Source organism: Dendrobates tinctorius, unplaced genomic scaffold (genome assembly GCF_039654945.1).
Source record: "Dendrobates tinctorius isolate UK_male_01 unplaced genomic scaffold, ASM3965494v1 ptg000035l, whole genome shotgun sequence".
NCBI lineage: Eukaryota > Metazoa > Chordata > Amphibia > Anura > Dendrobatidae > Dendrobates > Dendrobates tinctorius.
The window spans coordinates 35805844-35819430 of record NW_027361703.1 but is presented as its reverse complement, the minus strand read 5'-3'; the positions used below and the strand labels follow the sequence as shown (position 1 = coordinate 35819430).

Here is a 13587-nt window from a genome sequence, read left to right as displayed (position 1 = left end):
ATATGTGGCTAGACCTCAACATAACAGAGGATGCAAGACGACCCAGGAATCCCCCAGAATTGGAAGAATTTTCCAAGGAAGAATGAATGAAAATCCCTTAAACAAGAATTGAAAGACTCTTCTCTGGCTGCAAAAAAGCTTTTACAAGCTGTAATACTTGCAAAAGGGGGTGCTATTAGGCACTAATCATGCAGGGTGCCCAAACTTTTACATGCCCCTTTTTGTGAATTTTGTTAGATTCCCTATATACATTTTTTATAGTGGAGTTCTTCACATTCCCAAACCTTCACTCTTAAACCTAATAAATTATTTTCAAAGAGGATAATTGAACGTTGTCGTAGACAGTGAATTATTGCACATTCTTCATATTGCCACTGTAATTCTTATTGCTCAGAGTAATAACTTTTCGACAGAAATATTGTCATTTTTATTGCATATTCCTAAAAAAATTGTAAGCTGAACAAATAAAGCGTTTTAGTGCAAATCACAAGGCTCGTGACCATTTTGAACATAGTTTATTCTACAATACACAAAAGTAAATATTTAAAAAAAAGTTATTTACATGATTTTTTTGTTTCAGTCGGTTAAAATGCTGGAGATGTATATTTCATCTTGAAGAGTGCAGGTTGCTAGCTCACGGATATATTTCACAAATTGCATATAACTTGGGAAAGCTTTTTGTTTTGCAACTTTTTTTTCTAGAATGGATTTTTATCGGAGTACATTTGGGATATCCACCTGCAAAACAAACAGATTGTTACTAGACATCCAGGCAATGGTATTTCCCTTCAGCAAATTGTTATTTTATTAAAAAATTAAGCTTATTGAATCAAAGTGTATGTGTTCACTATTTTGTTAGACACAGTGACCCCAAGCTAGTGGAAAAAAGTGTTAGGCTTTGTTCACACTATCGTTATGGCTGAGCCAAGCACAGACACGCACCATGCAGGGCTGTGTTTTTACATCCTGCATGCGCGGCTGTGTTAGCAAATAGAGATGTATGACTGACGCTGTCCCTGAGGCCTGATGAGGAGAAGGAAAAGAGGATGGGCCCGGACTGGGTCAGACATTCTGGCAGCATGTCTCAGGCAGTTCGGGCCCCTTCTAATTTGCTTCTGCTCACCGGGCCCCTTACACTAGTAATGGTAGTCATGCCCTGATGGCGGCCCTGGCTTCAGTTTTTGAAATAGATTCAATTGAATGCTGTTGGATCCTCTTGACTTTAATGGGGTCTACCAGGTTTGTGATATTATCGATGCCATTAATACCAGTGCTGTCTGTATTATTCAAAGTGTCAAAAATCCCAGAAAGCCTTGTTGACCTCATTAGTATGTTGTTTTAACTCTTTCTTTTCCAGATTGCTGACCGCAATAAGCTTAGTGTGAACAGAGTTAAACGATTGAATCACATATTCAAATATTTTTCTGCTAAATTTGTATTGCTTGCTATTATTCCAAGGCTTCTCCGTCCTTGAGATCTATCCTCAAAGGATACGACTTCAGAATTCATTACAAACTGTGGGCACATACAGTTCTCTTTATTCAGCCTTATTTGTTTGGAATAATGATGGATCCCTTTAAGTAGAACGGACAGTATCTCCTGAGTGATAATACATGGATTGGAACTACTTAATGTGTATAGTACAGGCTAAATAATGTGCGCCCATCTTCTTTGCCTGTGACCTGTTGACGTCTAGAGACAGATGCAGTGCCTGAGGCTTAGTGTTTAAGTTATCGCAGGCTTAGTTAAATGTTAGATTTCAGTGCTTAACATTCTTTCCAAAACCACAGAATGGTTGTGTCAATGTGGAGGTTTTATCATTTTACAAATTGAATACTTTTTTTTGGGGAATAAAATAATATAAATCTTGCTGATAAAAATCCCTTCCCCTTCCAGATCATAAGGCTCATGCACACATCAATGTTAGAGACTTATATTGTGTCCTCTCTATGTTTTTAGGATTGTTTTTCAGTTGTAGTAATGCAGCAAAGTTTTTTTTTAACAAGTTAACATGTAATTTTTGCAATCTATTGGGCCTATTACCCATAAGAAATCACAGGGTATAGCACTGATCAATGGCTGACTTATTGTGGCTACATACAAGCCCTGAACTTGTACTACAGAGTTGTAATGCTGCCATTAACCACTTCTGAAATTTTCATGCTTCGGTACTTCGTTTTTGCTATAAGGTGATCACTGCGATTGGCAAATGTCACTGGCTAATTAGTGAACAGTATAGCTCAGTAAAAGGGGCCATTATGTTGCTGATTAGTGGTGTATGGCGCTGTCGATGGTAGAACCAATCATAATGGGCCTCATTAATGATGCCGCAGTGGTCTCTCTGCTGCAATCACTCTGTGCAGACCGCCTAGCTGTCAATGGTAAAATATTTAAAGAAGATTTAAGATCAGTGTGTCTGTTTTTACCATCAGTGTGTCATCCACGTCCATTTTTACCATTAGTTTGTCCATTTTTACCATCAGTATGTCTGTTTTTACCATCACCGTGTCCGTTTTTACTATCAGTGTGGTCATCAGTCTGTCCATTTTTACCATCGGTGTGTCATCCATGTCCATTTTTACCATCAGTATGTCTGTTTTTAACATCACTGTGTCCATTTTTACTATCAGTGGTGTCATCATTGTGTCCGTTTTTACCATCCTTGTGTCATCCACGTCCATTTTTACCATTAGTTTGTCCATTTTTACCATCAATGTGTCATCCATGTCCATTTTTACCATCAGTTTGTCCATTTTTACCATCACTGTGTCCGATTTTATCATTATTTTGTCTTCCATGTCTGTTTTACCAACAGTGTGTCATATGTGTGTCCATTTTTACCATCAGTGAGTCATCCATGCCCATTTTTACCATCAGTTTGTCCGTTTTTACCATCACTGTGTCTGATTTTATCATCAGTGTGTCTTCCATGTCTGTTTTACCAACTGTGTGTCATACATGTGTCCGTTTTTATCATCAGTGTGTCATCAGTGTCCGTTTTTACCAACAGCGTGCCACCAGTGTTTCTGTTTTTATCATGAGTGTCATCAATGTCTGTTTTACATCAGCGTGTCATCCATGTTCATTTTTACCATCAGTGTGTCATCCATGTGTCTGTTTTTATCATCAGTGTGTCACCAGTGTCTCCGTTTTTACCATCAGTGTGTCATCAGTGTGTTCGTTTTTACTATCAGTGTGTTTGTTTTTGCAATCAGTGTGTCGTCTCTGTGTCCATTTTTACCATCAGTTTGTCCATTTTTACCATCAGCGAGTCATCCATGTCCATTTTTACCATCAGTGTGTCATCCATGTCCATTTTTACCATTAGTTTGTCCTGTTTTACCATCACTGTGTCCGTTTTTATCATCAGTGTCTTCCATGTCTGTTTTTATCATCAGTCTGTCATCCATGTCCGTTTTTCACCTTAACTGTGTCAATTTTTATCATCAGTGTGTCATCCATGTCCCTTTTTACCATCAGTGTGTCATCCATGTCTATTTTTACCATCAGTATGTCTGTTTTTATCATCAGTGTGTCCATTTTTACTATCAGTGGTGTCATCAGTGTGTCCGTTTTTACCATCAGTGTGTCATCCACATCCATTTTTACCATCAGAATGTCTGTTTTTACCATCACTGTGTCCATTTTTACTATCAGTGTGGTCATCAGTGTGTCCGATTTTATCATCAGTGTGTCATCCATGTCCATTTTTACCATCAGTGTATCTGTTTTTAACATCACTGTGTCCATTTTTACTATCAGTGGTGTCATCAGTGTGTCCGTTTTTACCATCATTGTGTCATCCACGTCCATTTTTACCATTAGTTTGTCCATTTTTACCATCAGTGTGTCCATTTTTACCATCAATGTGTCATCCATGTCCATTTTTACCATCAGTTTGTCCGTTTTTACCATCACTGTGTCCGATTTTATCATTTTGTCTTCCATGTCTGTTTTACCAACAGTTTGTCAGATGTGTGTCCATTTTAACCATCAGTGTGTCATCCATGTCCATTTTTACCATTAGTTTGTCCGTTTTTACCATCAGTGAGTCATCCATGCCCATTTTTACCATCGTTTGTCCGTTTTTACCATCACTGTGTCCGATTTTATCATCAGTGTGTCTTCCATGTCTGTTTTACCAACTGTGTGTCATACATGTGTCCGTTTTTATCATCAGTGTGTCATCAGTGTCCGTTTTTACCATCAGCGTGCCACCAGTGTTTCTGCTTTTATCATGAGTGTCATCAATATCCGTTTTTACATCAGCGTGTCATCCATGTTCATTTTTACCATCAGTGTGTCATACATGTGTCTGTTTTTATCATCAGTGTGTCACCAGTGTCTCCGTTTTTACCACCAGTGTGTCATCAGTGTGTTCGTTTTTACTATCAGTGCGTTCGTTTTTACAGTTTGTCATCTCTGTGTCCATTTTTACCATCAGTGTGTCATCTCTGTGTCCATTTTTACCATCAGTCTGTCCGTTATTACCATCAGTGTGTCATCCATGTCCATTTTTACCATTAGTTTGTCCGTTTTTATCATCAGTGAGTCATCCATGTCCATTTTTACCATCAGTGGGTCATCCATGTCCATTTTTACCATCAGTGTGTCATCCATGTCCATTTTTACCATCAGTTTGTCCGGATTTACCATCACTGTGTCCGTTTTTATCATCAGTGTCTTCCATGTCCGTTTTTATCATCAGTCTGTCATCCATGTCCGTTTTTCACCTTAACTGTGTCAATTTTTATCATCAGTGTGTCATCCATGTCCCATTTTACCATCAGTGTGTCATCCATGGCCCTTTTTACCATCACTGTGTCCCTTTTTACCGTCAGTGTGTCTGTTTTTACCATCACTGTGTCTATTTTTACCATCATTGTGGTCATCAGTGTGTCCATTTTTACCATTTTCACTGGTGGATAAATAACTGACAAAGCTTCTTCTCTACTTTGTAATGTTAAACACGGACAGCAAACGGCTTGTACACTGATACCGCCCATGTTCTGTACGTGTTTTTACAGACCCATAGACTTGCATTGGTCCTTTTCATTCGTGCGGTGGTAAAAAAACCGAGATGTCTTTGTGAGTTTTGCACTGACACACAGTTTGTAAAAAACACAGACATGTGAATAACACTATATATTATAACCGATGCATGTTATATCCATGAAAAATAAATACGGATACAACATGTATGTGCATCACAGATGTCTGAATGAGGCCTTATGCTCTTTTTTTGGTGCAGATAATTTTGTCCTGTCAGTTTTATTTTTTTACATTGTACCACTTCTATGTGTGTGGTCTAGAGCTTCAAAGTGCTGAGTAGTGATTTTTATCACTAATCGGCAACCATGCTCAATTACTCAATTTTTGGTCAGGAGTTTTATTTTTCAGTCAGATTTGGATTTTTGCATTTGTACTGTCTTCGTCCAGTGACCGCTAAGCACTTATTAGTGACGCACATTTTTGATTGGCATCTGTGTTATCTGTTCCAGAATTTATTTTTATTTTTTTTTACATTTCGTCCCCACCAATAATTATGTGCAACTTACAGCTGCTGTAATCTGATTAGAATGTGAACCATGAACGTTTTTATCCTCTTAATATAAAGCAATCGTCATGTTATACAGCACTGTGTTTTTACAATTTCTCATTTTGCCTTTCTACCCAGCTAATTCTTCTTTTCTCTGCTCTATGTAGAAATATGATGTCTTTTTTCCATGCATGATTCATCCCCCCTCTTTAATTCCTGATTCAGCTGCTACTTCCTCCCCCTGTCAGAGACTTTTGCAGTGACTGATGACTCATACAGTGAAAATTGACCTCCTGTTTCTACATAAAGCTTAGAAGGATTCAGCTAGTCAGTATTTAATCACATGATGTCATAAACCTAATGGAAAAGAGAAGAATGAGCTGGGTAGAAAGGCAAAATGAGCAATTGTAAGTACAAAGTACTATATAATATGATGATTGCAATATATTAATAGAATAGACATTTTGATGGCAGGAGGAGGAGTGCTTCTTTAACATCACAGATCCATGTTAAAATTTAGTTGCAGGATTATTTTTTTCAAACAGCGTGAAAAAATAGAAAAATATATATATATATAATTTAGATTAACAAATATGATTAGATATATAGTGACAGCATAATCTGTAGTTAAAAAATTACTGTAGTAATTAGCATATACCACAGAATTTTTAATGACAGTTGAAATGAGTGTTGATTTACATACTTTCTTTTTGGGCCATACATAACCATGACTTTAACTATATTAAGATTGTTAATTTGTTTGAACTCACAGGATGCTATGTAAGCACTTCATTTTCTGAAACATGTATATGTATACGTGATCATACATACCTTCCTAAGCTGTCTCATACTGCTGCCTCTTATAGCTTCCATAAGATCATCATGTGCAGATCTTTGGGGCGTAGATGGTCTAGAACTTTCTTCACCTTTCTTGTCTGAAATTGATCTTAATGAATTTTTAATTTCCTTTAAAATATTATTTTGTTCTTTTTTGCTTTTTTTACCCTTTGTCTTACTGTGTCCATTTTGAATTTTTTTGGCTGATCTTTCATGTTGCTTAATAACTTCAGCTATATTTCTAGTTGGAATCTTTTTTTCTTGAATTATTGGAAGTAGTGGAGGAGCAGGGGGTGGCGGTGGTGGTGGTGGTGGAGGGGGTGGCGGTGGTGCAGGTATAGTGACAGTAGATTGAACTTTTCTATTGACTTTTGGAGAGGACCATGGGGAGCTTTTAGGAGAGGGGTATGGCGAGGACCCTGGAGTTCCTCTCTGCAAAGTCTTGGTCCTTAGGTTAGATGCAGGGTCATAACCGGATTCCTTTTGCTCTTGTATTCTTTTCTGTCTCTGTTTGTCCATATTTCGAGTAAGAATGCTTGTCATAGACATGCGAGGCCCTGGAAGCTCAAAATGATAACCCAGCTTGACAATACTTGTATTGTCTCTTAGCAACTTTACTATTTCCATTTCTACTTGACTTCCCATAATGTGTCTTTGATTGTGAAATCGCAATTCTGTTAGCATATTGTTTGCATACTGCAGAGCTCTAATGATGGCTAATATTCCCTTCCCTGTTATAAAATTGGATTCAATATTTAGGGATGTGATATTCCTATTAACCCTCAGCATATTAGCAATAGCTATTGCCACATTGTCGTCAGCATGAGTGTTGGCTAAACTAAATATTTTAACATTAGTGTTGTTTTTCAGAGCTTCTGCAAATGATACCAATGTGTCTACTTTTGCATTTTCCATGTTATTTAGGTTGATTTCGAAAGTCTCAGGATCATTGGTTTTGATGCTTTCTAGAGCTTCTTCAATGACAGTTGGGTTTGAGAGCACAAGGCTTGTAAATGTCTTATTGTTCCCTGTTTCGTCAGCTTGTCTGTTATATTTGCTGTGATTCGCACTGAAGCCATTACATGTTGGTTTCTCTACAGCAACTCCGTTGCACTTTATTTCTGGTATCTGAATAGGGATTTCTATAGCTCGGCAATCATTTTCCACATTTGTAGCCTCTTCTTTTATGTCTTCCTTTTTACTATCCTCCTTTTCACTTTCTTCTCCCTGCTCCTCTTCTTCAGTCATTACTTCCTCTTCTTCAGTCACGGCTTCCTCTTCTTCTTCCTCTTCTTCTGTATAAACCTCCTCAGAAATCTCACTGTTACTTCCTGTAAAGTCATCTTCTTCACTTCCCTCATCTTCTTCCTCCTTGTAATTCTGAAGGAAAAAGCGAGACAAGTTACATGATTAAATGCTTCTTTTGTGTTGTCAGTTTACGTTGTACAGTACAGACCTAGCCTTATTCTGTTATGTTAGCTTTATGACTTACTGGTAGGGTCATAATATGGCTAAACAAGAAGCAAAACTTACAGACAAAAACTATTATTGGAAGCTTGACACATGTTCTGTGTTTTGGAGACACTTCTAGTTTTGCCTTACAAATACTGATGAAATACTGATCAAAATACTGATGTGTGAATAAGGCCTATGAGAGGGCAAACTGTTCATAGATTTCCATGTTTCTCATAAAATACCCTCCTCTCTCATTTAAAAAATTAATAAAATGCAAAAAATATATAATGTAGATTTAGAATACTTTTATAGTAATCTTGGATACAATTAGGCCAACAAATTCTAGAATCAATTTAACTTTGATATCTGATATAATAATCCGTTCATGTGCCCTGGGCCTATTTGACCAGTGACGGATTATTACATCATCACGATTGCCTGCGCACATGGGTGGTGCGCGGGCGATTGCCGCTGCGTGTCAGCTGATTCTGACATGCAGCACTTTAACCCCCTGAATGCTGCAATCGAACGCGGGGTCCTGATAGTTGCCATGGTGACCCGATGTTGTCCTGATGACATCTGGGTCACCAGAGCTAGGAAAGTTGCTTGATCATGCACAATGCAGAGCTGACAGTTTGCATATTATGGGGATGCTGCAGTAAGATTCTGGGCATATTTATCCTGCGCTCTTACACCAGTATTTCTGTGTAAATCTCTGAAATACATGATTCAGACAGAACCTCTGGTGGAAGATTCCCTATAATGAGGCAGATGGATTCACTGTCAAAACTGTCTGACCTGTGATCCGGCGGTGTCCGTTTTTTTAGGATTGCTTAAAAGTTCCGTTGGCCACAGTTTTGCACACTTCTGAAAAGAAGGACATAGCTGAGCAGAGGCCAGATGGAGTCCAGAGTAACTCTGCTGCCTCATTATAGTGAATGGATCCCTTGGGGGTTTCATCTGAATCACGTCACTCAGAGATTTAGATGGAAACCCCAAAGTAAGTGCTCAGCGTAGAGTGCTGGATAACTGTGATTCCTAACTTTATGTAAAATGTTCCCAATAAAAGATTCAACTCAATTTACAAAGAAGGAAGCCCTCACTCTGGAATGGAAATGTAGGGGGCTTCCACGTTACTGGTAGAACAAAGGCTCTGGAAAAAAGAAATGGCTCCATAACCCTCCAAAAGAAATTCAACAAATTCTGCGCTCCCAAATCCAAATGCCCCCCTCCCTTCTGAGCCCCACAGTGTACCTAAACCACATATAGTGTCCACATGTTTGGCATTTCTGAAGCGTTGAGAGCCCGCGTAACTTACGGGTGCATGTCTTCAGAAGCATGGGCTGGGCATATCGCACTGGTGACTGCAACGTACTGGTCACTACAGCACACTGGTCACTACAACAGCAGTTTGCAATTTTTAATGTAGATCAATTCCCAAAGGGGTATAATTTCCAAAATGGGGTCACTTGAGATTCTGCGCTTCTAGCAATTAGGGGCTCTGTATATGGAGTCCTCAAACTGTTCTAGGAAAATCTGCGTTACAGGAGGCAAATAGCGCTCCATTCCTCCCTAGTCTCTCTGTACGGCTAAGTAGTACTGTACAGCCACTTATGGGGTATTACCAGGTTCAAAAGAAATTATGGGACAAATTATGGTGCAATTGTTACCCACATCTTGTGTGAAAATGTAAAATCTGGGGCTAAAACAAAATTTTGTGGTAAAAATGTAGTTATTAGTTATTTGCTCTTCGCTGCCCAATGGTATAAAATTCTGTGACACACCCGTGGTGTCACTATGACCACTGCACCCCTAGATAAATTCATTGAGAGGCGTAGTTTGTAAATTGTGGTCACTTATGGGGTTTTCTTCTGTTCTGGCAACTCATGGACTCTCCCAGTAGGTCATGGCACCTGCAAACCATAACAGAAAAATCTGGCGCTCCTTGCCTTCTGAGCTTTGCACTGTGCCTGAAAAATATTTCTCAATTACATGTAGGGTATTGGCGCACTCAGGAAAAAATGGAACTGTTTGTTGTAAAAAAAAAATCCTATTAGCCCTTAGAAAAATGAAAAACTTTGGGCAAAAATAACATTTTAGTGCTAAAAATGTAATTTATTCTTTCTTTACCGCTCAGTGGTATAAAATTCTGTGAGGCACATGTAGTGTCAATATGATCACTACACCCCTAGATGAATTCATTGGGGAGTGTAGTTTGTAAAATGAGTTCAAAATGGGGTCACTTGTGGGGGGTGTTGCACTATTTAGGCACATCAGAGGCTCTCTAAATGAAAGATGACATCCGCTAATGATTCCAGGAAATTTTACATTCAAAAAGTCAAATGACGCTCCTTCCCTTCCGAGCCCTGCCGTGAGCCCAAACAGTGGTTTTCTCCCACATATGGAGTATCAGCATGCTCAAGAGACATTATACAACAAATTTTTATGTACATTCTTCCTGTTACCCTTGTCAAAATAAACAAAATGTATCTGAAGTAGTTTTTTTGTGAAAAAAAGATAAATGTTCATTTTTATTTTCCACTTTCCAAAAATTCCGGTGACACACCTGAAGGGTTAAAATACTTCTTGAATGTGGTTTTGAGCACTTTGAGGAGTGCAGATTTTAGAATGGTGTCACTTTTGGGTATTTTCTGCCATATTAACCCCTCAAAATAACTTCAAATGTGATGTGGTCCCTAAAAAAGATGGTTTTGTAAATTTAGTTGGAAAAATGAGAAATCGATGGTCAACTTTTAACCCTTATAACTTCCTAACAAAAAAAATTTTGGTTCCAAAATTGTGCTGATGCAAAGTAGAAGTGTGGGAAATGGTACTTATTAACTATTTTGCATGACATATCTCTGTGATGTAAGGGCATGAAAATTCAAAGTTGGAAAATTGCAAAATAAATAACTTTTACCACTGTTATGAAGTACAATATGTCACGAAAAAACAATCTCAGAATCCTCAGGATCCGTTGAAGCGTTACAGAGTTATTACCTCATAAAGGGACAGTGGTCAGAATTGTAAAAATTGGCCCGTCATTAACATGCAAACCACCTTTGGGGGTAAAGGGGTTAAAATAACATTTTAACAAGAAAAAAAAGAATGTAAAAAGTGACTAACAGAGAAATTTTGCAGAACATCAATGTACACTACAAGAAACACTGACAAACAAGCCTTAGTTTACTATTTCCTATGAAAACTAAGCTTTTAGAGAATCTACTAAGAGCTAGAAAAAAAAGAAAGCCGTTTTCAACGACACCACACATTTGATGACAAATGAGGCTAACTGTCATCCAACACATTGTCATTCTTCTGAGGTAGAACCAGACGTGAGATTATATGGAGGCTATATATAGAAGCCAAATAATAGCCCCCGATAACTACCATGTTTGGAAAACAATCACATACCAGAAACAAGTGGAGGGCTTTGACTAAGCAGGCGGGAATCCAAGAGACAACTGCAAGCTTTTTATCGGAGCCTTGTGCTTCCTATCTCTGTCCCTATATTTCATTACATTATTTTTAAAAATTATATTTTACACAGTATAAGTAGTGATTTGCATCTACTTATAGTATTTATGTCGCCAAACTAGAACTATAATAACAAGATTTTATATAATTGAAAGTATGTAAACTAATTTTCAGCTATCTTTATGTAACTTTTTAAAATATATCTATAGATATCTGTATATCTATATTTATCTATCTATACATATACTTTATCAAATATATATATATATATATAAAATATATGTAAAGCTAATATATGTAAATGAAAATGTATGTAATTGCGCAGATAGATACATTATATATATATATATATATATATTGACTTTTTCAGAATAAAACATTGCTTGTTCCTTTTTACACTTATCTAAGGTTAGTTGTATAGTAACCTACCTCCGAGCTTGCACCAATTTCTCTCTCCATTAATTTTTGGGTTTCTTTCTCCCAGTATGCCATTAATGCTTCTCTGCTGAAGTTAACAGTTGGAGATTTTTCTGTTAAACTTTTTTGCCTCATTCCAACCGGAAGATTGCGGTCTGGTTCAATGTCCTCCAATTCTCTTTCCAGCTCTTGGAGCTCCTCTGGTGACAGGGAAGCAAGTAGCTCATCTTCATCAATATCTTCATACTTGCTGATCTCTCTCCTGTATCCAAAGGCAGACATGGTCCCCTCCGGTGCGACAGAGAAGGCTAGAACCAGCCGACACAGGCAGCTAAAAATTATCAAAAGGGAAGATCAAAATAACAGAGTTGTCTGCACTGTCCTTTGTGAGCACGATCTGAGAAAATAGATGGGATGAGCCAGCCTTTAAAGAAATGCTCAATGGGTGTTTCCTTATAACAAATGGGATGAAGACATAGTCTATTTAAGCCTCAAACGTCAGCTGGCTAGAGAGACAGTGACATAGTGACATCACATGTGATTTACAGCCTGGGACTGCTGACACACTATATGCTTCCTTAGAGAGGGTACACTGATAACCTTAAAATTCCTGCCAGTTGTCAAAAATCAAATATATAATTCCTTTCTGTAAGGAAGGTGGGCATCTTCTTTATAAGCTGAAATTTTAAGAAGCTTTTAAACATTCTGATGAGCTATCAACTTCATCACTGTAATGTATACTGTAGAGCTGTCTGCCTTCATCTGAAAGTGGATATCACTATGATTCTAATGTGCCAATATGAAGGGGAAAAGTGGACTTTAACTTGTGCTGCGGGACTGCCAAATACAAGGATCCAAAGACCAGAGATTAATAAAAGTAATTTCTTGTCAACGAGTTTCAAAATCAAACCAACTCATTCTTCAGGACAACCACATGTGAAAGGAACCGTGAACTTACGTGCAGTTCACAACACATGAAAAAGTCAAATAATGGCGCCAAAGAAAAGGTTGGAGCAGTCACGTGACGTTCATTAGTTTTTTACATTCATTTTATTATGTGAAATAAAAGCAAAATGCTGTCATTGTCCTTCTGTCAGATCTTTTCAGCAGTTATTATAAACTAAATACAACGAAAATATATATTAAAAGAGAGAAAGGATAAATTGTAATTGAGTGTTCTTTATAAAATTGGCGTTGAACTCATGTGCTTGTGATGTGTTTTGATACATAAGTGTGGCTGAAGGGAAGAAATACACTAGTGATTAGAAAACCCAAAATAATTGCCAAAATTTTATAAATTACAAAGAAAACACATAAAATATTTTAAAATCAAAGATAAACCGCATCAAGGTAATCCACTATAGTGGGAAAAATGGGGCAAATGCTGGTACACAATAAACAGTCATGCAGACTAAAATACCTTTCACATATATAAGGATGATTGCACAACCGGCTATAAATACATAGATACAACATATGCTGCAATATCTACAGTATAATATAGAGATAGCGCAAAAAGGCCATAGCGTAAAAATACTTACCAAAATATGAAACTCTAACCTCCCAAAGCCAAAAATAAGGCCTACACATGTGCTGGAACTGAATGTCATGCGGTTACCGTCACATTGTGGAGCCAGAAGACCGCAGTGTCTGATTGCTCCTGCTCCGGCGCTGAGAATACTTTTCATTTTAATGTTGTTTATTCCTTTTGGCAGATCAGGGGTTAATCAGCCATGTTGGAAATCTCTGTGCTCGCAGCTGAGCACAGTTAACCACTCCTTTCCCCTTTATAATCTGGGCTCTGATACAAATCCTTAACAGAGGCTAGCATTTGCTGTATAGCTAACAGTGGGAAAGGTGTT

General features: G+C 37.8%; 1 protein-coding gene across 1 annotated transcript; it reads right to left on the bottom strand.

Moving 5' to 3' along the window:
* Positions 1 to 498: 498 nt before the first annotated feature.
* LMOD2 (leiomodin 2) lies at positions 499 to 12106 on the bottom strand. The gene is made up of 3 exons (XM_073573410.1): positions 11738 to 12106; positions 6371 to 7756; positions 499 to 738 (listed from the first exon to the last, which is right to left on the bottom strand). Exons 1-3 carry the CDS (start codon positions 12005 to 12007, stop codon positions 712 to 714), a joined length of 1683 nt encoding a protein of 560 aa, XP_073429511.1. The 5' UTR covers positions 12008 to 12106; the 3' UTR covers positions 499 to 711.
* Between the last annotated feature and the right edge of the window lie 1481 nt (positions 12107 to 13587).